Source organism: Cloeon dipterum, chromosome 3 (assembly GCF_949628265.1).
Source record: "Cloeon dipterum chromosome 3, ieCloDipt1.1, whole genome shotgun sequence".
NCBI classification, from domain to species: Eukaryota; Metazoa; Arthropoda; class Insecta; order Ephemeroptera; family Baetidae; genus Cloeon; species Cloeon dipterum.
The window spans coordinates 35,434,524-35,451,457 of record NC_088788.1 but is presented as its reverse complement, the minus strand read 5'-3'; the positions used below and the strand labels follow the sequence as shown (position 1 = coordinate 35,451,457).

Below are 16,934 nucleotides of genomic sequence, written 5' to 3'. Positions count from 1 at the left end.
GCTTAGAGTTAACAGTGAGAACTTGGTATATTGTGTCACAAAAATAAGTATAATTAACATTAAATGCTTTTTACTTTCATTTATTGCGTCAATTGACCTCTCCAGTGTAACAGTATACAACAATTGGCATAGAAAAATGTACAAGATGCGTGGGAGGGAGGGCAGATAAAATCTTCAGTTAAACCTTGTACGAAATACAAATTTTTAATCTAATTCATATCTACCTATTAATTGCACTTTTTGATAATTATTATAATATTTATATAATATATTATTCTCTCAAGTAAAAATATTTACAATCATAAGAGCTATGTACAAACAGCAATGCTGTTGATCAGCCAGAAGAAGAAAAAAAAACAACAAAAGGACAGGTCCCTTCTCACTCTCGTTGCACTTAATTCTTCAGCGGGTCCAGACTCTCCAGGGAGAAATTGTCATTGCCAAACGACAATCCGCGGCTGAATCCATCCTGCAAACCAATCAAAATTTAATTACTTCATTGCCACCTTGCGCGTTGCAAAAGGCAATCAATCACCTTCATTTCCATTATCTGCTGATCGAAGTGAGCACCGGTGAATTCTCCCATTCCAAATGGATCCTCTTCCCCGGCGCGGGGGTTGAAGTCGTCGCAAGAGAAAGGATCCTGCGAGCCCAGAGAGCGACGTGGGCCTCCCTCGCGAGGGGGCTTTGGCGGCGGCGCCACTGTCGAGCAAAAATGGAGCAAAATGAGACAATTTGTACAATGATTGGAATCTTTGTTAATTTAAAAGCGCTAATTTCTTGAATTTCAATTTATAATATTTGCTTTTTGATACGCTAGCTGAATTTTCCTTAAGTAGTGCCCTGTTTTTGACTCTTTAAAAAATCCCAAAGAGTAAGAAAAGAAAGCAATCTAACAAAATTTTAACTCCAGAAATTTTACCAACGAGACGCAAATTTTCAGTTCCATTTATTTACTTTGTAGAGTTACAAGCTATAATAATTATAAAATGCCCTTCTTGCCCTAAAGTCACCATAATTTTCTGTCTACCCCTAACTCAAGCCGAGGTCATGGAAAAATAACTAAAAAAAATTAATAAAAACCGAAGTGCAAGTTATAAAACAGTTAGGAGAAGAAATTTGAGGGTTGAGCACCCCAAAAACTATTCAGTTCACCAGAGGAAGTCAAGCCGATTTGAATGGTGTGCAGTTATTTATTGCATTTCTTACCCTTAGAACTCAAGATATGGCGCTCACAACAATTACAAAAATTCGAAAAATTCGTGTTTTTTGAAATTCAATATTGAATTTTGTGAACACAAAGATGAAAAACACCTTGAAATTTTCACATAAGTTAACACGCATCCTTAGACCCTTCTTAAGGGACGTTTTAGATTTTCAAAATCCCAAAAAATAAATTTTAGAATTGACCCTTTGTGACCTTTGACCTTGACCTCAAACTTGGTGTTAATTTGATCAGGATTGAAGAGAGGAGTTCAACGCATCCTTTAACTTTTAAATTGTATCAACTCATTCTCAAAATTCATCTAAAACCTTAAATAATTTTGATCAATGGCGAGAATTTATCTTGACACCGGCAAAATAATCTAACGACCCGTAATGATCGGTCACTTACATGGCGGGGGCACGGTTGAGGTGTAGTTTCCATTTTTGCTGTCTTCGTGCGCACGGGGGTTGAAGTCGTCGATGTCCTGGTCGAGCAGCAGGCCCTGGAGGCGCGTGCCGACGGCCGGCTGTGGCTGCTGCGGCGGCTGCAACGCCCCCGCGACCATCTGAGGGCCCATCAGGTCCGAGATGCGCTCGAAGGCGCGCGGAGGCACCGGTGGACACTTGAGGCCCTCGCTGCTGGAGGTGCTGCCGCCGCTGCTGCTCACGTACATCGGCTCGTCGCCGCCTGATGCGCTCAGGCTGCTCGCGCTTGACGCACACGTCTCTGTGATGTCTGCCAGCTGACGGCGCCGCAGGTACTCTTGCACTTCACCCTGAAAATTACAGCAATAGGGTTATTCAAGGAAGTTTGTTGGTTGAAGAGATCAATTTACATAAAAAACCACATTATACCAAATGAAATTTAAAGTTTTTTTTGCATCAGGCATGTGCATATTCATGAAATTAGAAGAAAATGGCCCATTTTTGTCAATAACTCAGACTTCTTGAGAAGGCGGATCAAACAATATATAATTTTGACTATTTCTCGATCTTAAATCTTTTTTTGACCCACATCCTAATTAATTTTTAAGAATTTTGCTCTGAAATTGCAGAACAGGAGTTGTACCTGAGGAGCGATTGCCACCAGATCCTGCAAGCGGCGCTTGAGCTCTCCATTCTCAGTCTCCAGCTGCGAATTGCGGTCCTCCAAGGTCTTGATGCGGTGCTGACTAGCCAGGTCCTTGCCGGACGTCTCAAGGAATCGTCGATATGCCAGCTCAAACGCCTGACCAATGGTTAGTGTGATGTCCTCAGCCTAAAATGAAGAAGGGCATGGATTAAAAATAAAAATCAACAAAACTCCACGTTTTTCTTATTCAAAGAGAATTCATAATCAGAATTTTCAAATAGTAGCACAAATATTTAATAATGAAATGTCACAGATCAGAGGATAAAATTGGCAAAAACTCATATTTTGAATTCCAAATCCTCAGAACTGCAAAAACCACCTCCCTTGACCAGCTGAGGGTTAGGGGGGTGCTTACCTCATGCCAATTTTGTCCTCTGACGCGTGACATTTCATCAATAATCTTTTTATCAATGTTTAAGTGCCTAATGAGAAATTCCTCTGATCCGATAAAAGCCTCTTTTAACGATTAGAAATCTAACCAGCTTATCAGAGATGAAAACGTAGCACATGTGCGTGTCAGAGTCGGCCTCCTTGGCGATGAAGCTGAAGAAGCGCTTTTCGCCCTTGTCGTCTGCGCAGTACGAGATGCGGTGCAGCGGGTACTGGTGCAGAATGCGTTTGGCTCCCTTTGGCTCTTGGACAGCAACGCCGTCCACGCTGATGGTCAGCTCCACCTTCCCTTTGGGACCACCTCCCTCCGACTTGCGCAGCTGCTCGCAGAACTTGAGCTTGCGGATGCCTTCCTTGACCACTTCAATGCCTTTGGGCTGGTCCACGCGGGTGCTTCCAAAAAACTGCAGTAATAGGAACAATTTTGCATTATTTTTAGGTAAATTGAAATGGCTGGTGATGATTTTGATTGCAGAGAGTAAAAAGGATGCGTGTTTGGTTTCTTGGTAGCCAAACGCGTTTTTTTTAATTAAATGATCCGAAATAGATTAAAGTAGCGCTGGAACTTTATTTTTGACAGTGTCAATCGATTCCTGAGGGTCGGATTGAGATAGGCAGCCGATTCACTGGTCAACAGTTCGACACAATGTGCCAAAAATCGTTGGCCCTCTTCGTTGGCCAAATTTGAAAATTTGGCGATTTTTAGCGTGAAACCTATAGCAAAAATGCCACAAGAACGCCTGCGACCAATCAGAGAAGGAAGTGGCTCTCTGATTGGGCTAAGATCGAGACAGCAGCGCTACAACGACAGCCAGCGCAATTAATTGACAAGATTGGCTTCTGGCTACCTGTGCTGGCTGTCGCTATGGCGCTGCTGTCTCGATTTTAGGCCAATTAGAGAGCTGCTCCCTTCCCTGATTGGTCGCCGGTGTTCTTGAGGCACTTTTTTCTAGGTTCACACCAAAATGTTAACGTTTCCAAGGATTTACGGCACTTCGTGTTGAACTGTCGTCCAGTAATTCGGTTGCCTGACCTGATTCGCATCCTCAGGAATCGATTAAAAAATAAATTTCCAGGGCTATATGAAATTTTTTACGCGACACGCTTGTAAACAAGTCAATTTGCGGCTTCAAAGTAATATCTGAATGCAAAAAGCGAGTGAGTGGCTTTCGTTCGCGGTGTGCAGCGAGAATGGCAGCGTTTTTGTCCTCTCTCCCACGATTGCGGCGGGCGAGTGGCGCGGGTCACGGTATGTGCAAGTGCAGTTAACTGGTTCAAGCAATGCAAGAAGAGATCGTTCACCCTCGTTTGTCGAGCGCGCAGCCAGAAGGATTAGCTGTACATGCGCGGCGCGTCTGTTTGCGCGTGAAATTGACCGCGAGCGGAAGAAAGACGCATTGATTTTTGCTGCAAAAAATCAGCCGTGCGGAACCGGTTGATTCAAATGTTTGAAGCCGCCGGCCGGCCGGCAGGCAGGCTGCCGAGCAGACGCAACTCAAACATTGAATTTGCGCTCTATGTGTCTGCAATCTGAGACAATCTCGCAGATTTCCCGTTACCCGGCGGCGGCACACGCACACTCAGCAGCACTGCAATTTACAAGCTCTCATCAAGTTGCAAGCCGCGAGTGGGGAGATTTATTCGGCAGAGTCACGTCCTGATAGGCGGTCGTCCCCGTAACAAAGGCTGCAGTGCAGACGATAGTGCATTTTGAATTTCAAATGGGCGGCGGAAAATCATGGGAATTCGGATGACGTTGTTTCATTTCCTTTGTTTGGCACACATTCACCGGAAGCGATGGAGAACACATTTTGCACGAATTCCGAAGGCACAATGACCTTTTTTCAATAATTTTCCCAGTAACGATCGTGATTGATTGTGGTTGACGGTCAGCTAGTTGCGAAAATTCCGAGAGGAAAAATTACATAACACGTTCTGCTGCTGCACAACGGCAGTTTTTGCCCCTTCAGGCCTCGGATCAGCAGTAATTTTTTTCTCCAAAACAAAATTCATAGCCACTGTATAGCTGCAAAGCGTCCGGTGTGCTGAGCAAAACCAAAAAGTGGATACGATTTCTATATTTTTTTAAATTTATTCGGTCCGAGATACAGTTGGGCTACGCACTGATTGCGAAAGTTGGGTCAAAAGTAAAACCGAGAGTGTCCAACCTTCCAGGGTATCAAAGCAAACGAAGAAAGGCTGGCGCATTTCCCGTGGAAACAAAGCAAAAGGCCGTTGGCCTACATCGAAGCCGCGAGAGGAGAAAGTCAGGAAGAGCCTGACGCGCGGCTAGGCTCGCTTTTTCACCGATCGACGACCAACCGACTAACGTTGCTTTGGATGCTGCTCTAACTCTCGATTTCTTTCGGCCCCAGGTCGACTCGCAGAATTTTCACTCGGCCTAATGCAGCTGCATTTTCGCGTGATGGCTGCTCGAATTCGATCTGCCACTAGGCTGGCGACAAGCCGGTTTCGTAAATTGAACAGCTTTGCGCAACGTGGCTCAGAGTTTTCGAAAAGGGAAGGCTTGCTTGTGTTTTTAAAAGGCCTGGTGACTGAGACAGGTATTGTATATACATATGAAACGGCTTTAGGCTTTTTTGTAAAACGCGGAAGCGTCTTCCCACATTACCCTTAAAATAGCAGATTTATTTTTGGCAAAACACGTGACGTCAAAAATCTAATTAGATTTCCGGCTTTTGCAACCAAACTAATAATCAGCCAGCGAAATTTCTCTATTTGAATTTATAACATACGCCACGGCCGCTTTTTGTGCAGATAACAAAACAAAGTGCTCTAATCATCACATCTGGGCAAAGAAAGCTGGCTTTGTCGTCGTCGGAGAAAACAATGCTCGCCGTTTTCTCAATAGCACGAAACAAAAGCGGCGAATTTGAACGCGCGGCGGCGGCTTTCCATTATTCAGCGCATTCGCGTCTCGCTTGGTTAAGGTCAAGTCGCCAGAGAATTATTTGCGTTAGTACGCGCTGCTCGACGGCCGAGAAGCAAGCGAGAAGAAGAGGAAAACAGCGAGTAGGAGTAGCAGTTTTGCAACACGTTCATTCCCTCAAGGATAAACGCATCTGCCTCCTTACCACAGCCAGCCAGCCAGCAGATGAATAAAGCGAGAAAAACACACGCACGACAACCACGTGACCCTTTTATCAGGTGCTGCACGCTGACGCAACCTTACTTTGTTTATACCCATTATTTATTTTCCGAGGCAGCATATATTCACGAACACGCGCAATAGTTGCATTAGACTAAAAGCTTCCACTAGGCGGATCTACGCGTAAAACACTAACAGAATAAGGTAAAAATTATAGATGAAATTGCCTTTGTGGCTGTGTCATTCTTGCAGAGAAAAAATTCTTTTGAAAAAGCACAGTATTCAGACCTGGATTCTAACTGGCCCAGTTATCAGAATGGTTTCTAGGCCTAGAATTTAATTAACGAAACGGTAAATGACTTGTATTAAGTAATTAACTATAATAAGCGTTGCTCATTTAAGCGTGTGAATTTATGTCAAACGGAGTATTTTTGAATTGCCGAATGCATGGATCCAAACAAAAACTTTGTTCACTTCAAAAGCAGAGATTTGTGGTGAGGCGTAGTATGCCGTTTTCGAGAAGCAGCTGGAAACTTTTTTTTAAACTCTAACAAATGTTGATGAATTTTCAGGGCGGCTATGTAACAAAACACGCACACTTTTTTCTCACAACCAATTGAATGTTTCTATCAATTTGTTGTAATTTGACAAGATTTGTAAATACGCGGATATAACTTCGAGAAACCTGCTGTATAATAAATAATACAAACACAAATCTCTGTTGGAGGGGAAAAAATATAATTTATCTCTTTGTTTATTCAGGCCAAGATCAAGCGTTTTTCAGGCGGACGCAAAGTTAAATTATTTATTTTCCATTTTGAAATACATATATTTACCTTGACTAGATAGGCAATGTGTCCCCGCAGAAGGGCGTCCGGAGGGTGTATCCACGCCTTGCTGTTGCCGCCCCCTGAAAAAAAGATAGATAACAACACTGCGTGATTCAAGAATAGAGAGAAAGGTGTAAAATCGTGACTCGTGGGCGGATTCCCCGAGTGTCTCGCTAGCACAATGCCAGTCGTTCTTCGTACGAAAGAAACCGGAGCGAAAAGCGGCGATTTTGCGCAATTATCTCTAGTAAAACAAAGGTACCCATGGGAACTGTGCCGCGCGTGGAATGAAGGAATTATTATTATTTTAAAATTGGTTCACAGAGATGAGCACCCCAGATCTGGAAATTTGTGTCAGCTTTGCGGCTGGCAATGCAAATTTCCCAAGCCTGACGTTGCGGTCAACGAACTGAACAATGAAAGTGTGATGAAAGAATTATGACTGTGTTTCCGTGCATTGCAGTGAAAGTACGGCTGCGATCAATAATTCGCCTTACCATTTTTCGTCTGCGCGTTGTTTTTATTGTTGCCCTGCGCCCACCTGAGCAGCGAGTTGTTCCTCATGGTGCCCGCTTCCGCTTACACCTGCAACACACAAAAGACCAAGATTATCCAATCATTGTCGGTGTCAGCCGCGGCCGGGCCAGCAGGGAATTTTAGCCGGTGACGAAATGGGAAAGAGGAAGCCGGCCGGTCCAATGCCAACCGGCGAATAATAAGTAATGCACACACGGCACTGCAAAAGCAAACAGGCAGCTGCTTCCCAAGGTCATCGCCAGACCATCAGCAGTTAGTTTATATTTATAAACAACGATGAGGAACCCTTCTCTTGCAAAATCGCCTCTCCAACGAGTTGCGACTGTAATGACGTTGATATGGACTCGTAAATGTTTTGAGAGAGGAGAACGGCAAGAGTACCAGACTTTTGCAGCATTCCTTGACCCTAAAAGCTACAAAATACAGTCAATTTACACCCAGCCACCGATCAATACCTTTTTAATTTGAAGAAATAACAACTTGGTTAGCAAGCATTTCGAAATATTTATCAAAGAAGAGGAGCTTGATCCTTGTTTGGCAATCTTTTCGCTATTCCGCGCCGAGATCTTTGATTAAAACGCCAGACCTTTGTCCCTGAAGCGCTGGAAAGGTGCGAAAACCAGCAAATGACGCCTCCAAACAGCCCGATTAGCTATTTGAGAATTTCCAGTCCAGCTAAATGGACCCCCAGTCAGTTTTAGACCCCTGAAATGCTCAAATATCTCCCATCGCCTTGCATAATGTCCCTCCTAAGAATGCATTAACAATGGAACTTTAAAGGCTTATCAGAGTTCTCAAGCACAATAATAAATTTCCAGTTGTGCCGCGACACTCGATTCCGATTCCTGCGCAGGAGCAACGGAAGCGCGACGTTGATAATAATAAAATTGCGTCATTCCCCGCACGGTGCTCCTTTAGAATTAGTCATCGAGCTTAGGCGCTCCGCGAGGAGCGGCTGGAACGAGCGGCAGGCGAATGGAAATGAGAGCAAGGCCCAGTGGCCAATTACCGCCTTGCTCCAGCGGCCGGCACACTAGCGGTGCACCTTTTTCAAAAGTCCTTGTGCCCGACTTGAAATCCGTTCACGAATCTCGAAACGCCGTGCAGAAAGCTAGGAGCGCGCGCGCGCCGCGCAGCAAACTCACGAAACGGGAGATTTGAACGTGCGCACACGGAAAAGTAAAACAGCACAAGTGGGGACGCGTGCTTCTACGTAATCTGACTCGTCAAATTATATGACCGCGCTTAATTTGTGTATCCCACGAGGAAAGAGATTATTAAATACATTAAAAAAAGAAGTTTGGACTTTCCACACGCGGATCGCGAAAATATTATGAGGAAAATGGTGAAAAGAAAAAAGGTTTGCGCTTGAAAAGGCATCAGCAAAGCAATGAGAGAGAGAGAGAGAGAGAGAGAGAGAGAGAGAGCCTGTTGCACGGCGGCAGGCTGTGCCTGGCACTGGCACTCAGGGTCCCCCACCTGAGCGATTGTAGGGCCTGAGGCCAACTCGGCTTCTCTCTCTGCCTTCTCATCTAAACACAGCAGCGACACAAACAACAATTAGTTCGCAACACTCGCCAAAAAGGCTTCTTTGGCCCGGCACCAAATATTCTGAGCGAAATTTATTCTGCACGCATCGCACGCACGATAATATTCGCGAAGAAAGTGTGTTTGCACATTCAAATTATAGGCAGGCGTCCAATTTCTATCATAATTTTTAAGTCTACTAAGTTTCATCTGGCAACGATAATGACAGTGACATTTAAAAAAGATCAAACATTTAATAAATAATTTGAAGGCAAAGGGAATTTTATTTACTGATTTTGACCTTTCATTGCTATGGTACTCAACTTGTGATATTACCAGCAATAAAGCCTTCAAATCACGTCTTTTTGCAGCATTATAGACGTCCTTTGATGATTGTTAAGTGTGTTCTTCACTCAAAAATTCCAATGTTTCATTCAGAGACGGAGGAAAACATTAAGACCGTGACGCTGTTGTTTGTGTAAACAAAAGTTTAAAACAGGAAACAATTGAGTTATTCATTTGAGTAGCTCTGGAATTTCATTTTTGCCAGTGCCAAATCGTTACCTGAGGGTTGAATTTGGGTCAGAAAGTCGAATCAGTTGGTCGGAAATTCGCTACGACGTACCAAAAGTTGGCTGAAACGTAAAATCCGATTCTTTGGCGGTTTTTGGTTTCGACCTAGCAAAAAGTGCCACAAGAATGTAGGTGACCAATCTGGTTCTTGCCTAAGATCAAGACAGCAGCATCACATCGACAGCCAGAGACAGCGAGGAGTCAAACAAGGCACTCAGCTGCTTGCGCTGACTGTCGCTGTGGCGCTACTGTCAAAAAACCGTTCTCTTATCTAATAATATGTCACCAGCGTTCCTCAATCAATTTAATTCGGTTTACTTCTCAAAAACAAGTCATTCAATTGATATTTTTTTCTAAATAAATATTTGTGCTTAATAAATATTCAATTATTCAATTCCTTTATTTAACTTATGGCATGTCAATACAAAATAGATTAGGTGGAATTCATCACTACAATGCAGGCATCCATTTGTCACACAATAGAATTACAAAATATATTACAAGTATCTCTGCACTTATAAATTTTTAACATAATATAAATAGTCTTTAGTATCATAAAACTTTTTACTATAAATAATCTAACTCTCTAGCTAAAATCCGTTTTTATGTTTTGGTCAACTTTCGACACACATGTTGAATTGTCGACCAAGTGCCTAAAAAACAATGCAATCGATTGGCATCATCAAAATGTCCAGAGTTACTAAACTGGTGCACTCTAAAACAAGGACAGTCCCTAGATTTTCATTAGTGAAAATGAAATCGATTCTTCTTGAACGTATTTTTAATTCAGTGGAGACGGAGGAGAACATTAAGGCAGATGTTATATTGTTTCTATTTACAAACAAGTTTAAACCAGGAAAAGATCGGGTTATCCATTAAGATTTTGGTGGAAAAGCCCAGAATCTGAAGGCCATAGCCTGCTAATTGCAGCATTTCTCGGCGTTCGGCTCGTTTTCTGGGACGGGGAGTCACACGTACGAGCTTTGATGCCAACGCAGGGTCACGAGCGAGCATTTAAACTAACAATGAGCAATTGAAAACGCCCACCGGGTGCGTTGCGTCCTTTATTGAGCGGCACTAAAATCGCGCAATCGATTCAAAATTCACTAGAGTGTGACCCGACCCGGTTGCCAAACTGAACACATATTCGCGAACGAGCCGAACGTGACCAAGGCGAAGACGCGCAGCAGATGATTGATTGCGAAACCAGTTTTGCAGCATCGTCCTGGCAGGGATCAAAATGGTCTCGGGGCGAGCAAATTCTCTCCTCGGCGCGCCAGGAATTTCTTTTTGTCTGCAGAAATCACACCAACACCCGATTACGCGTTATTTTCTCTCGCGGGCGAACCGAAATTGTGACGGCGCGTGCTGCGTGCGGTGCGCACTTTCAATCGGCCCACTTGGAATCGCGGTTACGATTCGAGCTAATAATGCAAAGAGTGGCTCGCTCGTTGCGCCTTGACCCGCCGACGCGTGCATTCTATTCAAATGCATTATTGAAACACTTAATTGGGAAACAAAGCGCAGAGTCGCGCGGTGGATGGCCCACAATTGACGACACCAGCCGGATGCCCCATTCATTTTCTATCTTGCCCTGGCCAGGCCAAAACAAACGCGCGGCAGCTGCTGGTTTCACCGCTAATTAGCGCGTTTTGCTCACTTTTGAATTATTTACTCGCGCGGCGACTGTCGTTTGCGGTTTCGGCTCCTTCTAAAGCTCGGCAACCGCACAAACCCGACAGTCGACACCAAACACGACCGCCCTGTGATAATTTTCTTTCAAGCGACCTTCAGGTGCCACTTGAGAGTACCTGGAAACGTCGATTTGAGCCACAAATTTGGTCTTCGCTCCTCCACGGGCAGATCAAAACGATTTATTACGCTGCTCTATTCGAAAAGCGGACTGATTTCCTCCTTCACTAATGGTCATTAGTCCATTAACGAAACAACATTATGTATTTATGTATTTCAACTTGTCTTGTTTATTTCTCGATACTACTACAACAGATTCAGGGCCTCCAAGCTGGAAAATCTTATCTATTGTGTTAAAATCATGAACAAATTTTCAACATGATCTCGAACATTTAAAAAAATAATAGATTTTGGTGTTTAGGTCAGGTATATATTCCGTATATTCAAGGAGATGCAAAAAACGGGCCGAGTAGGAGAAAGAAAAGTGCCTGCTCATCACCTGGCGAGCGAGGAGTCAGCAAACGAGGTCGACCCTGAGGGCGGGGGCACTCACCTGCGTATTAGTAATGCTTGTGGGCGAATCGACGGGAAGCCAGGTTGCAAGTGGACGCGGGGGGTTGCGGCGCCGAGTCGGTCGGATGGTCGGTGCGGGTGTCTCGTCCGACTGGCTGCCTGTCCGACACTCACGCACTAACTCTCGGTTCGGAGCGGCCCTGACGCAGGCTAGTCAGGTCGACTCCTCGGCAGCAACTCCAACTCTAAGCTAAGCGTGCTTGTCCTGTCGCCGACTGGTGACTGGTTCTGATGCCTCCCTACCATTAGAACTGGAACCTCTGCCTCTGGTTCGCTGCGCCATGCAGCGCCACAGGTGGCTAAATCTGTAGGTGGGTAGTAGAGAACGGAGGCGACCAGGAGGTGATACGGTGACGGTGCTTTTTTAGTGCCGGCGGGACTTTGCACTCTTTACAGCACAAGAATTATGAATTATTTATTGTTTAGCTTCTAGTTTGATTAAAAATCGATGACAAAATTTCAATGATCAAATTGCCATTTTTTTACAAAATTCCCTGTAATAATCATTGCGATTTTCTGGATTTAACGAAGAACCAAATTTTTATAAAATTAATTATTTACTCTTCAGGTGTTTTTTTTTAAATTTCTTATTTCCAAAAGAGTTTTTAACATTTTTAAATAATCAAGCCACTATGAGCAACCGACAGCGCATGCGCATGAAATAGTCCGATCCCCTGATTAGGTGCGAGGGTATAAAAGTAAGCCAATCAGAGGCGTTCACCAATTTATCCCTCCAGGCTGGCGAGAAACGAGGAGACCGTGCGTTGTTTGCCTTTGTCGCTGCGAGTGGAGGGGGCGGGAATGGGTTCTTTCGTTCGCTTGGTTCCCCTCCACTGCCTGTTTAGCTCGCAAACAACACCAAAGGCGGCTGGAGAATTTCTACTTTTCCCCTATTCTCCGCCATGTTTGAACGACATTTTCTCGTTTTTCTCTGCTGCGTTTTAAAAGCTATTTTCTTCACTTGATGAGAAATAAATCAGGAGGGGAGAGTACATCATCAGTATGATGAAGCAATTTGCGTAAGCGTAATATGATAAAAAGAATAGTTAATTAAAGGATCGATTTAACAATTCAGTTCCCGCCGCTTTAAAATAATGTAAGTCTCCAGGGCTACCGCTGTTACTGCTACCACCTGCTGGGCAATCTGGGAAGCGCTGTGACAGCAAAAATCGGAGGATTTATTTGGGCTCGGGGGTTGCATAGTCAGCCAGCACCGATTTCAACAAGTTCATGGTGGTCTCAGGGTGAGATGGACTAACCTGGGATTGAAGAGGATGCTGTCGCCGACGAGTGGAGTCCACGACGACCTCGAAGAGGCCGTCGACCCCCGAGTCCAAGTGAGAAACGCCGAAAAGCAGTTTGATATTTCAAGGGGGCGGGGCTATTATAGCAAAGACGATGGTTTTGGGGTTTGGGCCGAAATTCGCTAATATATTTTGTATTTAGTGCCAAAATTAGCTTTTAATTTTATTCACAGGTTGAGCTGGAAACACTTAATTCGGCCACTGATGACATCAACAAGCTGGAAGTCGACCTTGATGTAAGAACTATGATACATACCGATTTTAACTTTATGATTGTGCATAAAACAGCAAAAATGGTTTTCAGAAAGTACTAGACTAAGACCCTTGCTAAAATCTTGTTATTTTACTATAAAATTATGTAATATTATAAAGTTTAATATAATATATCATTTAAATAAATTTTCTATTAAAGTGTTTGCTTTTAATTAAGCCTTTTTCATCAAAAATCTAGATTTATTAAATTGTGACTCTCACTGAATGCACCAAATGATAAATTTCAGGAAGCAAGGGCCGCATTCCGGCAGTTATTAATGGAGTCCACTCGCCGCATTGACGAGCTGGCCAGGAAGCTGGGCTCCTGCATTGAGAGGGCTCGGCCGTACTACGAAGCCCGACTGAGAGCAAAAGAGGCCCTGCATGAGGCCCAAGCAGCTGCCGTCCGTTTCGAAAGAGCCAACTCGGCCCACGCTGCAGCTAAAGAAATGGTCTTTCTCGCTGAAGAAGGTCTCAAAGTATATTCGCCTACTGTAAATTAAATATGTATAAAATTGAGCAGAGTTATTTGCTGCAGCCTGAAGGTCGGACGTTCGACCACGCTTGGCAAGAGATGCTGAATCACGCGACAATGCGGGTCAACGAGAGCGAGCGAGAGCGCACCCTGGGCGAGGCAGAGCACCGTCGGACCTCTCTCAAATACCAAGAGGCGGAGCAGCGCGTCCAGTACCTGCAGAAAGAGCTCAAGAGGCCAATCGCCAAGTCCAGGTACAGCTCTCTGCTTTAACACACTTTTTTGCTATTTTGAATTAATTTTAAATTAAATTAAATCATCCAGAAAAGTGTAGTTTTGATCAGGGTGGGCGTCTTCTAGCAACAAAAAATTAGGTTCTAGAGAAAAGTGAAAATTAAATGTACTATAATATATTCTTTGTCGCAATCAACTTTTTTAAAAAATGGAACGCTTTATTAAATTAATCATTTATAGTTGGTATTTGAAATAAAGATTTTTGCATTGTGGACACCTTAGATTTGGACGAAATTTGCTGGAGAGGTTGCCTTAGCAGTCCTACATCCTGCAGGGTCTCAAAATTTACAATTTTTTTCCTGAATTGAGGAAGATAAAAAATAAGAGATCAGAAAAGTTCTTCAATTGACGCCAAGCAAGTTATCCTTGGCGACCAACTTTGTAGGTCAAATGTGAAGGTCACAAATATTAATGTTAAAAAGGAGCCAAAATATGGCTCATACACGTCGCATCAACATTTAAAAATCAGCAGTTAGCCTCTTACTCATTTTATGCGATGATCAAAGTTCAAGTTGAAAAAAACGTGTATTTGTACCCTGAAAATCGAGATGTCTTAAATAGGGCAATTTTTGTGCAAATTTGGATTGTCTTTGACCCATAATCGCTTGTAACACCAACATTGAAACTCAGGGATGCACAAAGACAGTGCATTTTTTTATATTCCGATTTATATGCAGTTTGTTCTGATGAATTTTATCTCTTCATAATTGCAAGCTGTCCAGCCTGATCAAAACTAATTAAATTTGTTTAAAACCCCATATTTGCATGAAGTCCTGCCGCGTATTATTTTGAAAATTAGCTTAGAAATTCGTATATTTTATCCCAACTCAAAGCTGTACTCCTCGCAAATGCTCCGCTTATATGCACCACCGCACAATAACCACTTGTTAATTTGACGTTTTGTTGTTTATTTTATGCACGATTTTGCTCCCTAGGTATGTTTGCTGTCGATGAATTCCCCAGGCATGCACGTTTTATGCAATGTTTGGCCAGAGCAAGTGCTGATTTTGGTAGGATATTGCAAATGGAAAAGCAACGTTGAAGTCTAAATAAAAGTCATAACTTTCGCAGGCCCTATTTCGAGCTGAAAGCACAAACCAACCTTGCCTTGGAAACGCAAAAGGCACGAGTCAAGGATTTGGAAAATCAGGTAATAACAAATAAATTGAGCTAGTTGAAAGAATAAAATTAACCTCAATCCAAATCAGGTGTCGCAGTCGAAATTGTGCTATTCCAAAGCGCTGGGCAACCTTGAGAAGATCAGCGATGAGATCCATCAAACACGTCGGCTGTCGCAGTGCAAGGGCGAGCGAGGCCCTGGCGTTGGTGCTGAGAGCTCCTGTCCTTCCACACCTGCCAAGAACACCACGCGGAAAGCTGACGATATTCAAGGAATATCCGCTTTAAATGAACCTCCAGCCTCGTCAATCATGCAACCGGTAGGAAATTTGTGCAAACGCCACGTAGCAATCGCAGAGCGGAAATCACAGGTCGCAAAACGGTTTAGGCGGTGTCAAGATAATCTGATAAATTCATAACTCATAGAGTCACAACAAAAAATGTCATTTTTGGCGAATATTGCGAATGAGTTGATGCTGTTTAAAAGTTGAGGTGTGCGTTGAACTCCTCTTGTCAAGCCCGTTCGAATGAACACTAAATTTGAGGTCATCGGTCATATTCAAATGTCATTAAGGGTCATTTTCAAAAATTTCCAGTTTTTTTAGGATTTCAAAAACTTTAAAAATCCGAAACGCCCCTCTAAAGTGGTCTCAGGGTATGCGTAAACTTCTGGGAAAATTTCAAGGTGGTTTTTGGCTTCGTTTTTGATAAATTGAATTTTTAATTTAAAAACACCAAATATTAAAATTTTTGTAAATATTGTGTGCGCTGAATCTCGGGTTCTAAGCGTCAGAAATGCAAAACCTGCTCACCGTTAGACTTGGCTTGAATTCCCCTGGTGAATGATTTTTTGTATGCTCAACCCCTATTGGTAATAATCTCATCCTCCCGCCGAGTCAAAAAGTGAATATATTCAAACTGTCGCGATTTTTAGTCCATTGTAAGACTCTCCTGATTGGCAATTAAGGTTTGTCCTCATTGATTTCATTAGGTTCCAGCGGACGAAGCTGCACTGCTAGAGAAAACTGTGATTGAAGACCCAAAGGGGAAGAATTATCGAAGCAACCAAGAATCGTCTGAGAGGGTGCGTGACCTGTTGAGCCAGGGCATGATGATGCTCAACATATCCGCGGTGAATCTGAACGCACCTAACTCGCCAGCCCATGGTTAGCTCGCATTCTTTCATAAAATAATTCTTGAAACATTTGTGATTTTGTGTAGGCACTCCAGGCCGACGGCGAAGCTCGAGCTCAAGACCGTGCAGCAAGGTGCCTTCACCACTTGAGAAGTCTCTGCTCTATCTTGGCGACGAAGATAGCGCCTCTGATAGCGAAAGTCTTGCCAGGTAAAAACTAATTATATGCTACAATTCAATATAGTGTTTGACAAAAGATGACAATAAATGCTTTAAATCCGCGCCTAAATTGAATGTTTTCAAGTGTTATAGATTTTTTCCAAGTTGTCATAAAATCTTTTTGCGTGATGCACAAAATAAATACAAAATGCTTTGTTTCAGCGTTGAGATGCTCTCTGACGACCAAGTGGTGAGTTTGATGATGGACGAGCTGGATGAAGACCCTCTACTTGGGCTGCCGGTGAGTCAGAGTGTACTCGCCAGCAGCAGGCCGCCCTCTTCTCTCACTATCAGCCGGCCAACCTGATCTCCCTGTACCGAACTGATTAATATTTTATTATATCTTGGCATTATAGCAACACTCGCCTCCTCTAGTCCTTGCAAGCAGATACAAAATAGATGACATAGCCAAAACTGTAAGCGAATATTAAATAAACGGTGGATGATCGTGCAGGAGGAATAAAGCATCAAGGTGATCATTTTGTTGAGTTTACTGTTATATCCGTTTGATGGTCAAACGCGCAATAAAATTATCTTCAAATGTGTACTGATTATGTTACAAAATGG

At 43.3% G+C, this 16,934-nt stretch overlaps 2 protein-coding genes across 3 annotated transcripts; one reads left to right on the top strand and one right to left on the bottom strand.

Annotated features, from left to right (window-relative positions):
• Window positions 1–53: 53 nt before the first annotated feature.
• ced-6 (PTB domain-containing adapter protein ced-6) lies at window positions 54–11,796 on the bottom strand. Its single transcript, XM_065485781.1, has 8 exons — window positions 11,550–11,796; window positions 7,165–7,252; window positions 6,674–6,747; window positions 2,818–3,132; window positions 2,276–2,464; window positions 1,616–1,982; window positions 536–702; window positions 54–469 (listed from the first exon to the last, which is right to left on the bottom strand). The coding sequence occupies exons 2-8, from the start codon at window positions 7,229–7,231 to the stop codon at window positions 395–397; spliced, it is 1,254 nt and encodes a 417-aa protein (XP_065341853.1). The 5' UTR covers window positions 7,232–7,252; window positions 11,550–11,796; the 3' UTR covers window positions 54–394.
• Window positions 11,797–12,645: 849 nt separating this feature from the next.
• On the top strand, window positions 12,646–16,931 carry LOC135940749 (SH3 domain-binding protein 5-like). Of its 2 annotated transcripts, none has more exons than XM_065485779.1 (9): window positions 12,646–12,906; window positions 13,047–13,109; window positions 13,374–13,604; window positions 13,649–13,854; window positions 14,966–15,044; window positions 15,103–15,333; window positions 16,005–16,179; window positions 16,235–16,358; window positions 16,530–16,931. In XM_065485779.1, exons 1-9 carry the CDS (start codon window positions 12,844–12,846, stop codon window positions 16,672–16,674), a joined length of 1,317 nt encoding a protein of 438 aa, XP_065341851.1. In that variant the 5' UTR covers window positions 12,646–12,843; the 3' UTR covers window positions 16,675–16,931. The 2 variants fall into 2 exon arrangements, with proteins under 2 accessions (XP_065341851.1, XP_065341852.1); XM_065485780.1 differs by having other exon boundaries at window positions 12,650–12,906; window positions 13,664–13,854.
• Window positions 16,932–16,934: the final 3 nt, after the last annotated feature.